The following is a 21,968-nucleotide window of genomic DNA, read 5'->3' as shown; positions in this document are numbered from 1 at the left end:
AAGACTAACATTATAAAACCAGTGTGTCCCCATTGCAGGGACAAAAGCCTTCAGAACGGCTGTCAAAACTGCATGTGTAGCTACAGTGGGACAGACAGTACCACTGTTTTAAAAACAAGTGCTTTGTATTGAACATGCGTAATGAGATTCATTTCTGAAATATTTAGCTCGTGAAATAAACTCCTAAGGAGCTGTTGTCAGAGACAAGGATTCTAGGCCCGCATAGCTATTGGCTGACATTTTTAGTTATATGCCACAAAGATATCCTGAAAACACAAGCCTAAAACTGAAACTGAGTCAGCCATGATGGCTCACAAGGCTGTGGTGGAAGAATCGCTGTGAATTCAAGGCCAGCATGGGCTACTTGCAAGCTCCAGTTCTGCCTGGGCTACAAAGACTATCTCAAGCACTGTACTGAAAAAAAAAAAAAAAGACTGGACTGTTTATGCCCCCATCTTCACTTCCTGTCTGTGTGTCCTATCACAGGAAATGGATAATTACAAATCTTATGATGGGAAGTATGAGCGGCCTGTTGTGGCTTAAGTGTGCAATGTCCCCCCACAGATTCATATGTTTGAGCAGTTGTGGGAGGGATGTTGCGTTTGTGGGTTTATGGAACTCTTTTAGGATGCGGGTCAGGAGCTTTGAGGTGGGATTGCCAGGCTCCACTTCTTGTCTAGCTCCCTGTGTCCAGCTACCTCATGGTCCCACTACCATGCCTTCCCCACGGAGACAGACCATATCCCCTAAAACTCTAAGCCAAAAACAAATCCATCCTTTCTGAAATTGCCTCTTATTAGGTATTTAAACAGAGCAACAGGTGACATGTACATGGCCTTAACCTGTACAGGCAGCTGAGGAAAACTGTAGGTAAGCGTGTGGCTTTGGCCACACCGTTGGGAGAAACAGATAGAAGTGGTTTATGGACATCAAGAATCAGGAACTGGGGAGATGTGGGGAGAGGTGTAGGCTTAAATTTTTCAAAACCCCAACTTCGTTTAAGGTTCTTAAATGCCTCTGCCTCCCTTCCAACCTTATGTTTACAGAGATGGCTTCAGACGAAGGTAGGTCTGGGAGTCATCTATGCAAGCAGTGACCTGAAGGGAGACAGACAGACACGGAGGAACTAAAGAGGTAGCGATGGGAGGAGGCAGAGATACTTCTCACACAAAGGGAGCTCAACCAGGGAAGGGCAGCGTCTTGAACTTTACCGATAAGTGGGAAGAAGCCACTGGGCGTGGTGACTGTCAACACTTCAGAGAGATGCGTGACCAGGCAAAGCACAGTCAGAACAAGGTGCTGCAGCCTTCACTTGGCCGGCTGTCTCCCTTCTCCCCGTGCAAGGGCCTGATGTCCCCTGATGCCAGCTTCCGCCCCTTTTAAAGTGACAGCATTCCCGACACCCAGTCATGCTTTCTAAGATGGTGATGTAAACACTTCCAGTGAGCGAAGAGACAGAGGAACTGCACGGTATATATATATATCCCCATCATTTCCACAGGCATGTGGCTTAGAACCAACTCACCTCAAGATGTCTCAACGCAAAGACGAAGACTTTCAGAAGCAATTTAGCTGGGCTGGGCGCAGTGTTATCCAGGAAAGGAGTTACAGCAAAGACTACCTTTGGGATTTCCATTTTCATCCTGAAATACTAAGGCGACATGGAAGGACCTTGGTGCTTGACTTCCTGCCACTTATTTTCTTTCCTTCTTATTTTTAAATTTTTAAAAACTGTGTTATGTAAGGCCATTATAATGCAAATATGTAATACGTTCTGATGGCGGCTTTCCTTTTGACCTTTAAACTTTAACTGTATGTGTATGTGTGTGACTGAGTGTGTGAGTGCCCTAGTGGCAGGCAGGTGCCCACCAGGACGTCCGATCCCTCCAGGAGACAGTTGTGAGCTGCCAGGAGGCTGATGGAATTGAACGTGGGCCCTCTACAAGGACAGCCAAGCTCTTAACTGTTGAGCCATAATTCTAGTCCCATTTTGACTTTTTTTTTTTAAAGATCAATTAAAAAAACAAACATTGTACATTTGTGTGTGCAAGTGTGTGTGTGTGTGTGTGTGTGTGTGTGTGTGTGTGTGTGTGCTGGCATGCATATTCCTGATGTACACGTAGAGTTCAGAGGACAACTTGTGTACGTCATTTCTCTCCTTCCACCACGTGGTTCCCTGCGGATCAAACTTAAGGCTGTCACACTTGGTTGTTAGCACCTCAAGCGGCTGAGCCATCTCTCACTTCGTATCTCTGCTAACTCCAAACAAACAAACAAACAAACAACCCCCCCCCAAACCAAACCAGAACTCATTTCAGTACTTAAACAATTACTGTTTTACTTAGTATAACTTTACTTTTCAAAAATTATATTTACTTAAGCCACAACATGATTCATAAGGACGGAACGTCTATAGCAAAATCTTGATACGCAAACATCACCGACCTGAATACCGTATGGATATCGAAGCTATTCAGAAACTGAAAATGATATTCAGACAGGCCCTCATACGCACAGCCTAGCTCCCACGGGCTCCAAAAGCACCGCGCTCCATTTCGTTACCCGTGACCTAAAAAGCTGCAGCGTTCTCAGCCGTGTGCAGAGGGGAGACACAGAGAGCGTTTGTTCACCTGAAAAAAAAGCGAGTACTATCCAAACCGGAGGACCGGAGCAGAGCCAAGCAACGCGGGCTGCGGGCAGCAATGGGGCGGCTCTCGGAGTCCATCTTTGAGGCTGGTTAGCTGGTTCGCGCCAGCGAGCCTGGCCGATGGAAAAGGAGCTCACCTCTAATGTGCGTTAGCGACCTGAGCGGGGTGGTCGGTAGCATGAGCGACTTCAAAACCAGAAAGCAAAGGTTGAGCTGTTGGAGCAGAACTGTGAAGTATTACACAGCAAAATACCCAAAACCCAAAACCCAAAACCCAAAAAACAAGCACTGAGTCCCCTCCTGCCCTTTGTCTTAAGAATAGGCAGACAAGTAAGAGTTTTCAAGTGACTCAGCAGAAAAATATTTAAGGTGGATGGTTAGAACGCCTGTTGTTTTTCAGTAACTATGAAGGGTATTTTGTTTTCCCCAGGACCTAGAAACTGAGTTTGGTCCTTAGAATTTCCCTCTTGGTGCGTATGTGTGTGTTTGTAAAAACATAATTGAAGTATATGTTCCTGTTGGCAAGATATCCATGCTGATAATGGTGAACATGTAAAAATGAAAGTTAGAGTCGTATTTTTCAGGGCACAAGACTATTTCATCATATTAAATTTGTCTAAAAGGTGAAAACATACATATATTTTCTAAGGCTTCATTTTTCAACCAGCAATTGAATCTAAGTGAAGAAAGGAGCGGGGGCCTTTATTTACCAGTTACAGAGTTCATGATATGATGGGAACAGGATTCTTTTTTTTTTTTTTAATTCTGATGTGCTCACTAGTTATCATGTGGAACTGAAATCACACACAAATCATGATCAAATGTTAAATATTTCAAAGTGCCCACAAAAGTGTGCCAGAAAAGACACCGTTTCCACAGCACAGAACTTCAGGATGCTGACACAGGACGGGTGTGTGCTGAAATCTACTAGCTGCTTGCTTCTCTTTGCTAGAGCAGACTCTGGGAAGAGTATCTCCTGGAGATTAGGCCATAATTTCTGCAGGTACGGTGACCAGCTTGGATCCATCCCATATTGTCTTGAATTGCTCAGGAACGGGGAATTCTCTCTGGAAGAAGTTGAGAAGGACAGAGTTATTGATGTGAAAGTTTCCCTTTGCACACAGGTAGAAGGCTGATGGGCGTGCCGTGATGGGCAAAAGAAACTGCATCACATCCCACTCCGTATCACAGAAACGATCCAGTCACAGGAGGACCCATGTGGTCTGTGACTAGATGCTGGGGTTGTCCTCATGGCTGGTGTTTAAGAAGAACCAGGCTGGCAAGACAAGTCTCGTGGCGGACTCAGGCTAGCTTTGAACACACTATGTACTTGACCGAGTCTGACGGATCCTCCTGCCTCAGCCTCCTGAGTTTTGAGATCACAGGTGTGTGGTTAATGTAGAACCCAGGACCTCATTCATGGTAGGGAAATGCTACACCTGAGCTATACCCAGAGCCTCAGGTTAGAGGCTTATGAGACAAACCAGGCAATCTCCAAAGACCACACAAGGTCAGTGCTGCTGAGAGGCGGAGAGGCCGAGAGGCCATCTGCAGGGAGCAGAGGCTGGGGACGTTCAGCAGCTGCCTTGGAATGGCGGTACCAGTGAGCAGAACAGCCAGTGTGTAAGCCCAGGCAGTCTCTCTTAGCCACAGATCTCCATCAAACCGGATCACGCCCTGACTCAGCCTATATTATCAACACGTGGATTCTGATTTGGCAAGGCTGGGGAAGAGAATGAGAAGCTCTGCTCATCTCAGGGGACATCAGCGTGTGAAAGGGGCCCAGACTTGTCTACTCTTTGAGACAGTGTGAAAATGTTGTTAAGATAGGAGAACATGTGCACATTCATTCATGTGAAAACACACACACACAAATGCATGAACACATGTATACACACATACACACACACACACACACAATGAGCTCAAGCTCCTCAGCTCTGGCTTCCGGAGCCTCACTAGACTCCTTGAGAAGTAACTTACTTACTTTGCTGTAATAAGGGAAGAGTTCTAGAACAAAACCTTCAGTCCGTAAAACCAAATTATCTTTGACACAGGGGCTAATGCTATGGAGCCCCGGCTAGTCTTGAACTCATGAGCTTCCTACCCCAGCCTCCAAAGTACTAAGACAACAAATGTGTGCCATGGTTTCTCGCCTGAGATGGCAATACCTTGAGTAATCTAGTGTACCTGTGCGCCTGGTGTCACTTCGGGTGCTCTTCTCCAAGGGTAAACAAAGCTCTGTGTTTGTTCTCAAGCAGAAGGCTGCAGACCTGGAGTTGCAGATGGGACCTCAGCCCTGCCGAGTGCTAGGAGCATACATCTCTGAGCTCCATGCCCAGACGTGAAGGAGCCCCTTTGGTAGTGAGGGGTTCCAGCACCCAGGAAACCGATACATCCATGCCTCTCCTCCGGGAGGTTGGCTCCTATCCGGACCACATGCCCACTGCCCACTCTCACACCCTAACACGAACAAAGGCAAGGCCTGTACGGCTGCCTCCCGCCTCCTGCTGTAATATGCAAAATAGCCAGCCTTTGATATAATCAGGCTTTAATTATATTTCATTCTCTAAGTTCACTTACTGGTCCTCAACCTTCCTAACGTTGTCCCTCATGTTGTGATGGCCCTCCTCCCCAAACATAAAACTATTTTTCTTGCTACTTCATAACTGTGATTTTGCCACTCTTATGAACAGTAATGTAAGTTTCTGATATGCAGGATAACTGATATGGAAACCCCATGAAAGGGCTGTTTGATCCCCCACCCCCATAAAGGGGTCTGGACCCACAGGTTGAGAATCGCTGCTTCTATGCCTGTGGGTGTCAATCAGGGCTCCAGCAGAATCCACCTGAACATCTTTAACAATTCAGATGCCTGGTAGCAGCTCAGAGATACGCCCAGAGAAGTCTGAAGTGCTCATCCAAACCCTGACCAGTTCCCACACAGCTGAATACTCTGCTTAAACAGCTACACAGAGCAGGGATGGCCCAACACAGGCCATACTGCTCCACTGCCTGTCTGTATCGGCTGAGAACACGAGAGGGAATACTTGCCTAGCTTAGGGTTAGAGTCTCCATACCCCAAGTGTGAACCAGTGACCCACTGTTTGCAGGGTACTATGCTTTAAATTCAAATGAGGAATTCCATAGGCTGCAGCATATGATATTGGGGGTAGACAGAGCTGAAGATAGTACTGATGAATATGGATAATCTCTGCTTAAGGAAATCAACCCGTCTGGTGATTGCTGGTTGCTGATTGCAACCTCTAGATGGCTGGTAACTGACCCTCCTGGCTGCTGTGGCCCCTCTCCTCTCCTGAAAGTTGGCTGAATCTCTTGTTTGCTGCCTCCTCCTGCCCCACAAAGTTAGACTTAGAATTCTCCTCCTGTTTTTCTTCCTACTTCCACGTAATAGCAACCAGCAGATCTGGTGGACTTCAGAATCCAAAAAAACAAGATTTATTCAGTCTTACTCAACTTTCACATGTGAGGACATCTACGTGATTCTTCTAGAAGCTGCTTCATCGGGGAGAAGATGCAGAGAAAGAAAATTCTGGCTTGGGCTGGTGTTTCTAAATGGGGGGATTCAATGGGCTGATGGTATGAGAACTGACTTGGGAGCCTGCTAAGAGTCAAGATTCTGGGATGGGGGGATGATTCAGTAAGTGCTTGTCTGTTTAAGCAGGAGGGCCTGAGTTTGAACCTCGAAATCTCATACATAATCATGCCTGCCATCTCAGCATTTCTGTTACGAGACGGAAGGAGGAGACAGGATAACCCCCAGAAGCTCAGAATGTGCTTAGACAGTGGTGAACAAGACACCCTGTCTCAAATAAGGTGGAGGAAGGCAAGGACTGGTATCTGAGGTTCTTCTCTGACCCCTACATGCGTCATGGCAGGTCTGTGCTCCTCCACAGCATACACAGAGAATTCAGATTCCAGGCCCCATTGTGAGGCTTCTGAATCCAACCCTGCTTTTGCCCAGGGTTTGGAGCCTACCTTTCTGTGAGCTTCCCAGTAGATCATTATGCTAAGAGGAACATTATAACATTTTTTTGGCTTCAGTGCATGGAAACATGTAGGTCTATGACTACTCCTTCTGTTCCTTTCCTCTTAACCCCCAAAGCAGCTCTCCTCATTGGTTTATCTCCATCAGAGAAAAGGAAAACATTTAGCCCCACACAACAGGAACTCAGATGCAAAGAGCTGCCTCATCCAAGCAAATATTAGGCAAGAGTTTCCAGACACAACCACAGGGCCTGACGGGAGAGGGACCACATGGAAGGTGTTCCCCTGTCCCTCACCTGCCTGTGAAGTTGTCTGCATGTGAGGCTGGTTAGACGGTAGCTGCTCACTGAGAATGCTGATGTGAACATGTTCCAGACCTTTTCTGGACAGGCTTTTGGAAGGTACTTACATAATCGTCACCCTGAGGGACCAGGACATTCATCTCGGATGACTTGGCACTCACGATCTCACAGTCCAGCGCATCCTCGCTGAGGTACAGGTGGCATCCTTCTGTCTTATTAATGGAAATTGTTGGCACTCTCCCCATCACCTGAAGTAAGGGAAAAAATGGGGCTGAAGCAATGAAGTAAAAATGATCAAGTACCTAAGCACTTACTCTCTGGAATTCCTCCAGAGTCTAGCTTTAGGATTCGTGGGACAGTGTGCTCTCTGTCTGCCTGCCTGCCTACCTGCCTGCCTGCCTTTCTGTCTGTCCATCTCTGTATCTATGTGTGTGTGTGTCTATGTGTGTGTCTGCGTGTGGGCTAGGTGTCATTTGGGGTTAGAATGAAAGGGCTATACAAAGGGGAATCTTAAATGCCCAGGGTCTCTTTCTTGCAATGAAATTAAGGGATTAATTTGGAGGCAGCAGCTAAAATGTTCAGAAAAGGCTCACAACTCCATTAGTGAATCTGAAATGCATATCTGATTTCACGATAAGAGAAACAGGATTCATTTGCTTAAAATTTAAGTTTTAACAGTTATCTCTGAAGCTGGGGCAAAAACAAATATCCATACAGATGCTAGACAGTAAGATTAATTTTGAGCAGGAGCCAAGTATATTGTTCCCAAACTTTAGAATAAGTAAGAAACTCTCCAATTCTTCTCACGTAAGTCATCTGCTGGGTAAGAATCCGAGGGCTGAAGGTGAAGTTCAAATGAGATAGGTGTCTAGGTATTTCAAAATGAACTGGTTTCGGGAGCTCAGCCTGGCATAATCGGGACCCTGTGGAGGAGGAGGCAGTGCTTTGTACTGTTTACAAATATCTAAGTCCAGTAAAAATTCAGATCAGTTTTAAATTTCCCCTCTAACAATCAGTTTTCAGACCTTCCCCCAATGTCCACAGGGGTATACCATTCTCCCAAAGACCTTATTACAACTCTAGAACTTTCCTTCTTGTGATGGTAATTAAAGCAATAAAGACATCTCTCCTTTCAACTTGAAGAAAAGGCTAGTTTGCAAACCAAAGGAACAAATTCTGTCAGTGGTACAGGTGCCCTAAAGAATTCCTTGGGGGGCATCTAGCCGGGTCACCGTGCTTCTCTTGCTCCTCCTCTGGCTCCACAGAAACTGGATACTGAGTTGGAATTGAACCCCAGACCAAAAGAAAGGTCAAGCTGGGTAGTTTAAGGTCAGGTAAGTACAGGCAGGGCTCTGCCTGAAATAAAATAGTATAAATTCATGAGAGAGAGAGAGAGAGAGACAGACAGACAGACAGACAGAGACAGAGAGACACACAGAGAGAGACAGAGAAAGAGAAACAGAGAGACAGAGAGAATGAATCTTTGTGTGTGTGTTTTAAAATGTGCCAGTGCTCATGTTTTCATGACTTCTAGATTTGCTTACATTATAATGATGATAAGCATTTACACACAAGCCTGAATACCCCGGATACCACCAGTCAAACAAAGGAAAGCTATGAACTGCCAGTGACTCCCGGAGGATTGGCTTATGAATATTATTTCTCCCGGATAATTTAAAAAATTTCCACAGACTACGGTTGCCCGTCTTCCTCAGTCTGTATGTTTTCCTAAAACATTTTGCCAACAATAGGATTACCAGGCCAAATTAGACAAACTTTAGCTTTTTTCTTTAAAAAAATAACATTATTGTAGTAAAATGTAACTCATCCATGCTATGTGCACAATTGGATGCTATTTCAAAAACGTACAGAGTTGTGCAATCAGGACTACAAGCCAATTGTAGAGCAGTCCCGCCGTTCTAAAAATATCACTAATGGCCACAGTTTGTCCCCGTCTCAGCCCCAGGCAGGTAACTGATTTCTGCTTCAGCTGTGTCCAGGCCCTTTCAGACAATTTACTAGGCACTTTAACTAAGTAATGGCACTCTCCAAAAATTCACTAAGGGTTCTGGCAAGTGTTTCTCTTGTCCCTGAATTGTTCCTTCCGCCTCCCTACACAGGCAACCAATGGTTCACTGTTCCAGAGAGGACTGTTCACAGTATGGGGTCATATCCTTAAAAACGCTACATAATATTTCAGGCATAGAAACATACAAAGAATAAGAGATACATATACTTCCCGCAACAACTTTATCAGGGTTACATTCTGCCTTGTTCCCTTTTGGTGTGTTTGAAAACTAACTTTCTTTCTTTCTTTCTTTCTTTCTTTCTTTCTTTCTTTCTTTCTTCCTTCCTTCCTTCCTTCCTTCCTTCCTTCCTTCCTTCCTTCCTTCCTTTCCTTCCTTCCTTCCTTCCTTTCCTTCTTTCTTTCTGTCTCTCTCTCTTTCTCTCCTCCCTCCTTCTCTCCCTCCCTCCCTTCCTTCTTTCCTTTTGACAGGGTCTTATGTAGCATAGCCTGGTCTTGAACACATCATGGAACCGAGAATGGCTTTGAATTGCTGATCCTTCTTCTGTCTCTACCTCCCAAGTGCTGCGGTCACAGGTGGACCCTGTCAGACCTGGCTTTGCTGTGTTGGTTTGTTTATTTTTGAGACAGGCTCTCACTCTGTAGCCCTGGCTAGCCTGGAACTTGCTATACAGATTGAGCTGGCCTCTAACTGTGAAGAGTCCTCCCAGGTGCTGGGATTATAGGTGTGCAGCACACACTCAACTTCTGTTTTTTCTTTCCAAGAACTAAAACCTCACAGAATCACTGAAGTCCCCTGGACACTGTCTTCCACCTCACTTTCCCTCACTTCCTCCTCATTCCTTCCCCCTGTATATAATTACTCTTCTGTTTTTTTTTATTGTTTTCACGTGCTTTTTCTTGTTTTGTTTTTGCTTATGATCTGTCTATTGGGTTAAGTGCCCAGGAAGGCACCTTGATAGGTCATGTATGAATTGGTTTACACACTATATTTTTTTAATGAATGGATATATCACATAGTACACACCGCCCTGTAACTTACTCTTTTTGCTCAATGCTTTTTTTTTTTTACCTGTTTTTGAAAGTCACCCTTTTTTTTTTTTTTTTTTTTTTTTTAATGCTGCTAAGTATATATACTGTGTTCATTTTAGCTGCTGAATAGTGTTCAACTAGACAGAAACATTTGCTGGTTGGTGGACACTTAAATATTTTTGGTTTCTATTTGCTTTCCATGTTTCATTAGTCTGTGACTAGAGTCTTACCGTATGGACATAAACACACAATGACTCAGCCACAGCCTACAGACATGTCATTAGAACATGCTGATTTGTCCTGCAGTGAGTGTGCCAGGTTCTTGCAGGACCCCAGTGTGCCACTTCCATTACAGCTCATATGTCAGACATGTTAGCATGCAGCTCCTTTACACATTAGATTTCACGCATGCAGCACTCCACAGAGCAAGGGCATTCCAAATGCAAAAGAGCTTGAGTGTGAAAACGAATCTGTGACTGGAGTATTCATTCACACCGCTCCTCCTGTTACACTAGCATATCTTCATATGTGTGCCAACCGCTTCACTTTTTATGTCTCTGAATTGTCAATAGTCTCCGCTTACTTTTCTATTAGATCACAAGTTTTGAGTCTCACTTTTTGGTCTTTGTTATCGTCTTTACATGATCCACATGCAAATTCTCTTCTATTATCTACATTTCAACTGTCTTTCCTCAATCTTCCACTAGCCTTTCAGCTTTGCATATCATATCTTCTGTTGAATATAGATTAAGAAAATTGTGGGGCTGGAGAGATGGTTCAGCAATTAAGAGCACTGGCTGCTTTTCCAAAGGTCCTGAGTTCAACTCCCAGCAACCACATGGTGGCTCACAACCATCTATAATGGGATCTGATGCCCTCTTCTGGTGTGCACTGTATATGCACACAGAACACTCACGCCTAAACAAATTTAAAAAAAAAAGAAAAGAAAATTATGGGGTGTGTGTGTGTTATTGGCGATTACACCTAGGACCTCACCCATGTTATGTAAACACTTCACCACTGAACTCAATCCTCAGCCCAGAATAAGCAGAGATTCAGTGGTTGTTTTATTTTTAATATTTTCCTTATGTGTATGGGTGTTTTGTCTGCATGCATCTCTGTGTACCGTGTGTGCAGTACTTGTGGAGGCCAGAAGAGGGCCACAGATCCTGAGATTGGAGTCACAGATGGTTGTGAATTGCTATGATGCTGCTGAGAACCACACGTGGGTCTTCTGGAAGAGCAGCCATTGCACTAAACTCCTGAGCCATCTCTCCAGCTCCTCAATATTGTTTTCCTGTGTAAATAACCAAGTATCCTAAAACCCATTTTGCTGTACACACCTGTCTACTTCATGGCTTGCTAGTCTGTTTTTCTTTTTTAATTAAAAAAAAAAAATCTCCATCCATGTGACACCTTAGGATGACTCAATTCACCTTGTTCATCTGCTTTCAAATTATTTTATCTAGCCTTTTAAAATTATTTTATTTTTGAATTATGTGTGTCACGTGTGTCTGCATGTGGGCTTGTGCATGTGAGTGCAGTCCCTGTGGAGTTCAGAGGAGCGTGTCAAGTGTCCTGGGGCTGGAGTTACAGGCAGTTGTGAGCAGCTTAGTTTGGTGCCTAGGAGGAACCAAATTCAGGTCCTGTATCGGAGCAGGAGCAGCGGTTGATCTTAACCACTGAGCCATTCCTCCAGCCCTACCTTTTTTGTTCACTTACCTTCCAAATGAATTTCATTTTTTCTTTAATTAAAAAGTCCTGTTGAAATATCTGAGCTTTGCTCACTTACAGAATAAACAGAGAGAGAGAGAGAGATGATACTGGTGTCTTCTTGGTCAATTAATTTACAACTATTCTGGGTTCTTTACACATTCCTTCTGTTTCTTTTGTTGATTTATTACTTGGCTCCCTTCAGCTGTGTTGCTATTCTGAATCTTATTTTATGTTACATTTCCTAATGCTTATTTGTGGTGTCAAGAGTTTTTTTTTTCCCCTGTTGATAGTATACCTGTCTTATTGAGTCTCTTGGCTTTTATATAAAACAATCATTTCATTGCCATATAAAGACATTTTAATCTCCTCCTGTTCAATTTTATCACTCTTGGTTATTTTTCTTATCTTATTGAGGAGCTAGGTCCTTTTAATGCATTGCTGAATAGAAATAAGGATAGGAAGAAAGCTCTTGCTTTTGATGTCAGTAGCAATTCTTCTAAATGAAATATGGCCTTTGCTGTACGATCTCAAGAGATAGCTTTTATTTGATTGCAGCATGTTTGTAACCTCCCCTTTCCCTGGGATTATCAGATGTGCATGCAGAGCTGGTATTCCTATCCAGGCTTCAGGATGCCCAATCAGGGCTGTTTCCATACAGCTCGCATAAACAAACCAACTCCTTCAATGACAAGGCAAATACACAAATGTAATATATACAATTAAATGAGGTCTAATTAAACGTGTGAATGGAGAGAAACCCAGGAGAGAGAAAGATTTACATAACTAAAATCTAATTTTGTCAATCATCATAAGGAAACACCAGATTGTAAAGGGTAATTAACAGTATGCAAATAGTACAATCAATGAGAAAAGTTGGACTTGGCCCAAAGTGAGAAAAGTCCTTTAGATTTTTGTGTTGTAAATGCCTATTTAACAAAATAAAAATTACTAAAGGATTTTTCTCTTGTTTCTGAAAATTCATTTCCAATCCTTCGTGGATTGTTTTTCTGAGTCTATACATTCCCCGCCCCTTCCTTTGGGCCTTTCCCCCGCAAGGGGGAATTCTCTTTAGTATGGAGATATTATCCTAGGATAGTCTCTCAATATTCTTTATTCATATGGTAGCAGATTCATCCAGTTTTGTGCTCAGCAACATTTACTGGTACCTACGGTACCCAGTACGCTATATAAGTGTTTAGAACAGTAAAGACTGCCTAGCTGGCATTGCTTTCTTCTTTCTTTCTTTCTTTCTTTCTTTCTTTCTTTCTTTCTTTCTTTCTTTCTTTCTTTCTTTCTTTCTTTCTTTTTTTCTTTCTTGTGCTGGATAAAACCCAGGGTCTTATGTGTGCCTGCATGTGGGCCATTTAGCCACATCCCCAGCTCATTAGCCATCCTCAAGATTGAAAGGGTAACACAGCGTTTGCAGTACAAAATGGGAGTTAAAAACAAAGACCAACTAAGGGTGGCTGAGAACAAAGGGCTTCTGCAGAGAGGTGATGATGGAGCTGTGTTTAGAGAGAACAGGAATCAGATGTTCTCTGGGTGGACATGAGAAAGGAGTCCCCTCTTTTGATCCTTGAGGGAAGGCGAGTGGTCCATGCAAAGCCATGGCTGTTGAGGCTGCTCACCTGGATCTGAATGTCCTTGGAGTTGATCACTTCCACAATTCCCACCACATTATCAAACACCAGCCCAAACTTCTTGCAATTATCTAAAAGGGAAAAACAAGACTCCAGTCAACACACATGGTGTGTTTCTGTAACACAGCTCATCACAGCAGACACCCGGCCTTAGTTTCGCCTACCAACAGTGATGGAGTTTACTTTTCCCTTTATCTGAAGAGTTGATTTGTCACATTTGAAAATGTAAGCCACTTGTTTCAGCTCGGTCTCTGAGATGACAAGGTCATTCCTATCCTGTTGGTATTCCTAAGGGTAAAACAGACATGGATATTAAACATAAACAGAAAGAGAGGCTGACTCCACGGAGCGCTGACCTTGCTAGAGGCTTCAACAGAACTTTGGCTTTCAGCGGGCTTTCTTACAGGACATTCGCCGTATGGAGACACCTCCAGGTCTGAGCTGTCGATTGTAATCATGGGAGTGGTTGAACCACCGCTTCCAAGTGGGCATCAATTTGCTAAGAGTCGGATGCGAGCAACCCTGCTGGGGGGGCAGAGCTGGAGCAGGGGTACAGTTGCTGTGTAGGCTTGGGTACCGACAGCCTTCTTGATGCTGCATCAGACCCTGCTGTGTCCATCAAGAGATGGAGCTGCTGGGGTCTGAACAGTGGTCCAAGCTCCATTGTGCTTTCAGGCACTGGCAACCTTTCCAGGGACTTTGTTACTTAATGTTTTAGAAAGCTCTCTGAGCCAGCAGGGGACTCCAGCTGTCATCCATGTTCAAAGCATCTCTGGCCTGCTCATACAGGTACCCCTGAGAATGGTGGGTGGCAGCTGTGGTTTATTGCTATGAACGAAGCAATCAGCCCATCACCTCAAGGCACATACCAACGGCTGCACCTCTGCCTGCTTAAAAGTTTGGAAATCAGCAGCTATGTTCATAGAAAGACAGCACAATGACAGTGAGGAGGAATAGGAGTCACTGTCTAACAGGTTGAGGTCTTCAAGATAAACAATATTCTTTGGGACACTGACAACACGACAGTGTCAACACACCCAGCATCACAGGGGTGTGCACTTAAAGATGGTTAATGGTAAATGTTATGTGCATTTTTACCACCCTTAAAAAATAGTCCTAAGTGGGAGTGGTGAAAAACATCTTTAACTCCAGCACCGATGGGCAGAGACAGGCTGATCTCTGAGCTGAGGCTGGCCTGGTCTACAGAGGGAGTTCCACGATAGTCAGGGCTACACAGAGAAACCCTATCTTGGAAAACCAAACCAAACAAACCACAACAACCCAAAAATCATTCTAGAAAGTAGAAGGAAAGAATGCATAGGAGCTACTTAAAAAAAAAAAAAAAAAAAAAAAAAGAAGCCTGGAGAAGTACCTGGTTTCTCTTTCCAGGAGTGTTTCTGCACGTTGGCATTTCACCCGGGAATCCCCGAGTCTCCGGGAAGTGGCTTTAGGCATTTAGAAGTTGGTTTTAGCTAAGAGTAAATGTTAGAGGACCCCACTCACCACTCTCCACTTCTTCCCTTCCAGCTCAAACACTGGAGCGTGTTTCTGAGGAGAATTCGTTTTTGCAGAGGTGGGGCTTGGGGTGTGGGTTTTGGTTGGAGACTGAATTTGTCCTTGAGCCCTCAGGCTGGGATTCTTATATGTCTTCTGGTCGTCTGTGACATGCCGGAGCCCTAGGAAGGTGTCACACATAGTTTTAACTGTCAGTTTGCCCTGAGCTAGAATCACCTAGAAAAAGAATCTCAGTAAGGGAGCTCTCTGGATCACGTTGGCCTGTGGGCACGTCTGTGGGGGATTGTCTTGATTGATGAGAGGACAGTTTGAACATGGGCAGCACTATTTCCTGGTTTTGCATGCATGTTAGACAAGATAGTCGATGGAAGAGCAGGGAAAACCAGCTGAATACTGTGCATGTGTGTTCTCTCTCTGCTCTTGACTGTGATGTGGCCAGTTGCTTCAAGTTCCTGCCTTGACTTCCCCACAGTGATGGATTATAACCTGGAATTGTAAGCCAATTAAACCCCCTCTTCCTGAAAGTCACTGTTGTCGGGATATTTTATCCCAACAACAGAAAAGAACCTAGCACAGAGGGTGTCACAGGGTAGGTACATTTCCTCCTACCTAGTGAAAGGGGAAACACCCATTGTCTAAAGTATACAAGAGCTTTCGGTATCACTGTTTTCACAACACTCCCTTGCTCAAGGTCTTTATGCAGAGGCTGCATCCTGTGTGAAGTTTAGATTGAAAGAAAAGTTGTACATATATATTTAAAATTGAGCATTGTGGTTTGGATGTAAATGTCCGTAGAGGCCCACGGAAAACTTAATCTCCAGGCTATAATGCTCTTTTTGGGGTGAGGGTGGGGTGGTTGTGGAACCTTTAGATTTGATTAAAAACTTATGAGTGAATCCTTGATGGAAGAAGCGGGTCTTGAGATTTCATAGCCTGGCCCCGCTTCCTGTCTGCTCTATACTTCCTGTTTTATTAAGAGGAGGTGAAGGGTCAGCTCAGATGGATTTGGAATCACCTAGGAGACACAACTCTAGGCATGTCTGTGAGGTAATTTGCAGAGATGTTTAACAGAGCAGAAAAGACTCACCCTGAGTATGGGTGGCCCTACGCAATGGGCCGGGGTTTCAGAATGACGTAAAAGGGGAATGTGCACTGAGTAGCAGTATTCATGCCCTCTGCATCCCGACCCACTGTGATGGCAGCAAGCGGTCCTGTGTTCCTGCTCATGTGCCTTTCCTTATTGATCCTTACTGTATCCTCTCAAACTGTGGGCCCAAGCAGGGCTTGCGTTGCTTTTGTGAGGAATTTTATCACAGTAACGAGAAAATTAATGAACACGGAGGAGAAACCTGTCTTTAAAGAGACAACCCCCCCATCCCAGCAAAAAGCAAACAAAAAGCCTTACAATCCCTCAAGCCATCTAACCCCGAAGGACTCCTAGGTTTACTCACAGCTACATAAATTGCCAGGTATGGTTTAAAACATTATGCTACCCCAGGAAGTATTTTCCAGAATATGGAATCACCTCTAGAGTTAGAAGTCAGTTCCTTTACTTTGCAAGTGAGTTTCAGAGGGATCAATTAGAAGGTTTGAATTCTTAGCTCCCAGCCCCTCATAGAGTGACCTCTGTGCCCTCAATCCTATTAGTTGTGCAAAGCAACAACAAACCTACAATACACCTACAATATAGGCAACCTGCCTATATTGCCCAGCATGCATGTCCTTGTGATGGTGACACATTTTAAACATTTACATTAAAACCATCATCTGTCTGCTATATGAAGACAAAGGTAGTTCCACGACAGACCTTCCAAGAGCAAATACTCTGTGGCAGGTGGGGATGTAGTGTTTATTTTTATTTCCTTTGATGTCATTGACTTAGTTTTGGAGAAGGGTTGGGGAGCACTGGGCCTGAGGGGGTGCCACTCCTTGGTCAGCTGAAACACAGCATCTCTCAGTTCCCACTGGTCCATAATGCAGCCCAGTGGAGGGTAGGTTCCTGGAGCTGAAGAGCACCTAGGCTCCCACCTCCCAGAGGCAGTTCCTTCCCCCCCCCATCCCCCACCCCCTAGCCCTCCCTTGTTTTAAGGATGGTGGCAGAGTGATGTGCATCCTTTTCATTAGGGCCCTGGAGAATCCGTGTGCCTGGAACCCGAGGGTCAGGGAGCTGGCTTCAAGGATTTGTTTTCTTACCTTTTGTGATGGCTTCTCCCTGATTAAGCTGGGCGAATAAGGCTGATCGAGAAGGAGAGGAGGCCTCAGTTTTACCTTCATTCTCAAAAAGTGGAGGTGGCCCAGGGGGAGGTGGTGGTGGAGGTGGTGGAGGGAGACCGGGCCCAGAGGAGAGGATAGAAAACACAGATGCTGTGGATGCTACAGGACCCTGTGGGAGACAGAAGATGGGAGCTTTGCTCAGACTGAAGGTCTAGCTGGGATTCTGTCAGGGGTTCAAGATTCTCTAGTCGGGTCCCAGAGGCACAGCCACACAATGGGAGTCTATGTGGAGGCCCGGGATTAGGGTGGGATCTTCTTGGGAACATACAGTCTGTTGGGTAGGCCTTCCCACTGCAAAGTCATCAGAAAACACCCACAGGACCATATTTATGTCCAAGGCTTGGATAAGAATGAAACTGGGCCCTGACTAATTAGAATCATGAGAAAAAGTGGTTCAATGGATAAGAAAATTTACTTTTTTGTGGGCATTGGAAACTATAACCGCTAAGAGAGACAGAGACTGGGTCTGCTGTGGGCTTTTGAAACCCCAAAGCCCACCCCCAGTGACACACCTCCTAATCCTTCCCAAACAGTTTCCCCACTGGGAACCAGACATTTAGACATGTGAGCCTATGGGGGCCTTTCTCATTCAAACAACCACAGTTGATATATTTTTACTTATTTATGTGATGTCTGTTGGGTGTACGTGATGGGTGCCTGCTGATGTAAGTTTTCTTGAATCTGGAGTTATAGCCAATTGTGACATGAGTGTTAGGAACAGAACAGAGTGTTAGGTCCTCTGGAAGAGCAGCCAGTGCTCTTAAGCACTGAGCCATCTCTTCTTCATAGAATATTATAAACACTGACATACACCCATGAAAAGAAATTAGAAGCCAATTAAATTTTAAAGAGGCAGAGCCAGGGGTAGTGGGACATGCCAGGAATTCCATCGCTGAGAATAACCAGTTTCAGACAACCCTGGGCTTATCCTATAGAGATAGGTTTTGGGCCACATAGTGAGACCCTGTCTCAAAATATGCCGTAATAGAAAACTAAGAAACAGGAGAGACAGAGCAGTCTGTGTGTTTTCAAATACCAAATACAAAAGCTGAAACATTATGTAAGTACTAAATGATCATGAATACAGCATAATCTTATTTTCATAAACAACTTGGTATTATGAGATGTCAAAGTCAGGAAGTTTTAATCTTCAGTTGTCTTTTAAAACAGCTATTTTTGAGCACTTACATAATGTCTATTCAGCACAGAGTCACTGTGAATAGAAAAGATTCCTCTCTCATTCAGAAGGTGTGTCTTTGAGCCTCAGCAGGCAGAAGTCTCCTCTCCTGGAGCTATGATTCAAAGCACTTTTGTTTTTGTTTTTTGTTTTTTGTTTTTTTCCTAAGGAGGGGCAGCCTGGCTCCTGTCAGGGATCTGGGGTCAAGCAGAAAATGATTTCACAGTTCTTGAGACCAACCAATTTCTCTCCCCAGGATCCCAAATGGTTTCTGTCATGTTGCTGAGGTGAAATTTGAGGGACTTCCCCAACTCATAGAGGACACACAGTATAATCTTGGCACATCAAGCCATACTCCAGGCCTTGGTGAGTGCCATGAGATATTACTCTTTCTCATAACTGTGTCATTATTCACACAGCCACTAGAGGGGCAGTCCCCTCCCTCAGCATCTGAAACTCTTCAGCTTTGCAGAGCTCCGGTTTTGTGAGAAAGGGAGCCTGTCCTGGCTTCCACATCTTAGAAACATCTTAGAAACACCACTCCCTTCGTTCTCAGAATCCAGGAGCTGGGAGGTGACACAGTGATGGACAAGCCACATCCCATCTTCTGGGGACTTTGACACAGATGGTTGGCCTGGCGACAGCAGACAGTGTTTACAGAGATACATGTGGAAAATAAAACCTCCCAAACCAAGGGCACCCGGAGCCTGTGAAGGGCTGCCTTGAACATGCCCTTCCCAGGTGTGGCCACATTTCTACAGCATTCGCTGGGTACCAGGTTCTGGTTTCCAAGGTTACTCTGTGATTAGCATTCAGCGGCTTTACTGAACAGCGGACTTGAAACCAAACCGATTAGGCCTTCCCTGAATTGAATCTCTTTGGGCTGCACCCAAAGCCTGGGAGGAAAGGAGTTTATCTTTGCTTGCCTTCTTTTTTCTGCACCCTGTTACAGACCACAGCCTCAGCGCTTTCCACACACTCCTGTGACCTGGCACCTAGTAGGCAGCAGCCAGCAAGAGTGATTCTGCCTGAAAGCCAGTGAAGAAGGCAGGCACTGGGGGGCGGGGGGGTTGAGGAAGGGCTCTCAGGGGCCAAATGTTTTCATTGATTTAGTATTTACTGACTACTCACTCAGGACTCAGCTCTATGCCTGGACTCTCAGATTTATCAGAACCCTTGAAATATCCATGGCTCTGTTAAAATTTCCCAAGTCCAGGCCGTATGGTGGAAATACTAACTTGGGAACAGAAGTGGGGTGGGACACATGCTCCCGTGTGTCTGTGTGTGCATTTTGCCCTGACCCTACCTCCCTCAGTGATTGCAGCGTGGGGATGAGCATGGGAGCGAGCTTCCTGTCCTATGGGCTGAGATGAACCCGTGACTAAGACAATGTCACTTGGGCTGTACTGAAATCCTTCTGACAGAAAAGAAAGCCAGGAACCCAGAAAGGCTGTTCAAATTCCACAAGAAACCAGCAGGCAAGGCCAGAGGCATAGCTCTAGCACATGTTGTAAAGCCTTCTTTACAGAAATCCTTTGTCTATATTCAGACTTTTATTTTTCAGAGAGAGGGTCTCATGTAGCCCATGTTGGCCTGGAACTCTTGATCTGTCTGCCTCCAACCTTTCATGATGTAGGATTATATGTGTTTACCCAGTATCCAGCTACATCAACAACAACAAAAAATATCTCTCTCTCTCTCTCTCTCTCTATCTACCTACCTACCTATTTACTGTTTATGCATGTACTTGTCTTGCCATAATGCCTGCATGGAGGTCAGAGGTTAACTTACAGGGATCAAGTCTTTTCTGGAATGCAGGTGATGAGGCTTGGTATCAATTTGAGCCGTCTGAGCCTAGGTCCACATGAAAGTGGAATGGGGCGGAGAGGTAAAGGTGGATCTGGAAGGGTTAGGGAGAGGTAAAGGTGGATCTGGAAGGGTTAGGGAGAGGTAAAGGTGGATCTGGAAGGGTTAGGGAGAGGTAAAGGTGGATCTGGAAGGAGTTAGGGAGAGGAATTGCGGGGGTGGAAATATGACCAAAGTACATTGTAAGCACATATGAAATTCTCAAAGAATTAATACAAGTGTTATATTAAAAAAGGTAAAGTCACTGGTCAAAGGAAAGACTAGAGGCGTGGATTGCCTTGTTAAACAGTGTTTTTCCTGGTTCTCCCCTTGTGCTGGGAGGAGCATAAAATCTTTGACTTAGATTTTTTTTTTTTTTTGAGACAAGGTCTTGCTATGTGGGTCGGGCTGGCTGGCCCCATGCTCCGGTCCTCCCACGACAAGAATCATTAGTGTGTGTCGCTGTGCCTGGCTTGGTTTAGTTTTAATCTCCCCTGCTCCACACTGGCCTCTCTCACCTGCACCCAGTTGCTTTCTTATGAGCGGTCTTCATGTGGTGGGGAGATTAGACCTCTTGGTTTGGGTACCGGCACCTCAGCATCAGGCCAGCTTTCAGACTGGTCTTTGCCGTGCTTTAGTAGTCTGTTATAGAATCTGGCCTCTTGCCCAGTTACTTCTGTAGTCACTGACAGAGGAATGACACACTTGTACCCAGACCCTGGTTCCCGATGGAGTGCTTGACTTGTTCTACGATGAGATCTTAAAGTCCTAGGGACCAGAGATTGGAAGTCAGTGGTCTTCAGCATGCTACCTTTGGGAGGCAGACATAACAGGTAGCTGATATACCAGGGTGATCAGGCCGGATGGGAACAATATCACCAGGGCCGGTGACTCGGGTGCACTGGACAACAATGGGAACTGAGGCTGTAGGTAATGTGGGGGAGCAAGTTTGGAGGAGAGGGCACAGGAGTGGGGCAGGTTTTATATTCTTCAGAACTCGAATCGGGTTTGTGCAGAGACATAGGAGAGCTCGCCAAGAGGTGGTCTATCTGTCTCTAAAGGTGTGAATCCTGCCTTGGGAACCTGAGGGGATGTCATTGTGGAGGACTCCCTTCTCTGCTGGGTACCGCTGAGGTCTTGGGAGGCTCATTAGCATGTGGACTTCTCCATTCCTTGAGTGGAGGCTTCGGGACCAGACCCGGGTGAAGCACCTATAGGATGCTTTGAGGTGTGGTCTACTTGAGGATAACCTCAGTAGTTTGGATCTTTTACACACAGGTTCTTCTTCCTGCCCCCCCTTTCTCTCCCCACCTCCCAGTCTCTTTCTGTGTGCTTGTGTGTGTGCAGGTGCAGGCTTTGTTCTTCAGGAATCATCTACCTCATTTAGGCCAAGGAACAATGTTCAGGTGTCAGTTCTGATCTTCCCCCAAGAGGGTCAAACTCAGGTCATCCGGGTTGGTGGCAGGTGCCTTCACTCACTGAACTACAGTGCCAGCCCTACCCATGCCATGGGTTTTAACAAACCCAAACCAGGGGCAGGTGGATCTCTGTGAGTTTGAGGCCAGCCTTGTCTACAAAGTGAGTCTAGGACAGCCAAGGTTACATGGAGAAACCCTGTCTCAAAAAACCAAACCAAACCAAACCAAACCAAACCAAACTAAACCAAACCAAACCAAACCAAACCAAACCAAACCAAACCAAACCAAACCAAACCAAACCAAACCAAACCAAAAACAGCAACACACACACACACACACACACACACACACACACACACACACACACA

The 21,968-nt window shown here is 45.1% G+C and overlaps 1 protein-coding gene across 1 annotated transcript in view; it reads right to left on the bottom strand.

Moving 5' to 3' along the window:
• Window positions 1-3,328: 3,328 nt before the first annotated feature.
• The window catches only part of Cap2 (cyclase associated actin cytoskeleton regulatory protein 2), a 72,088-nt gene continuing 53,448 nt past the window's right edge, over window positions 3,329-21,968 (bottom strand). Inside the window, 6 exon segments of the mRNA XM_055595272.1 lie at window positions 3,329-3,714; window positions 7,065-7,205; window positions 13,360-13,442; window positions 13,536-13,659; window positions 14,875-15,047; window positions 17,080-17,269. Of these exon segments, the coding sequence (XP_055451247.1) occupies window positions 3,631-3,714; window positions 7,065-7,205; window positions 13,360-13,442; window positions 13,536-13,659; window positions 14,875-15,047; window positions 17,080-17,269 (795 nt within the window). The 3' untranslated portion in view covers window positions 3,329-3,630.

This window comes from Psammomys obesus, unplaced genomic scaffold, assembly GCF_907164565.1.
Source record: "Psammomys obesus unplaced genomic scaffold, mPsaObe1.curated_primary_1811, whole genome shotgun sequence".
Taxonomy (NCBI): Eukaryota; Metazoa; Chordata; class Mammalia; order Rodentia; family Muridae; genus Psammomys; species Psammomys obesus.
Note: the sequence above shows the minus strand (reverse complement) of the source record. Positions and strands in the feature narration are given on the sequence as shown.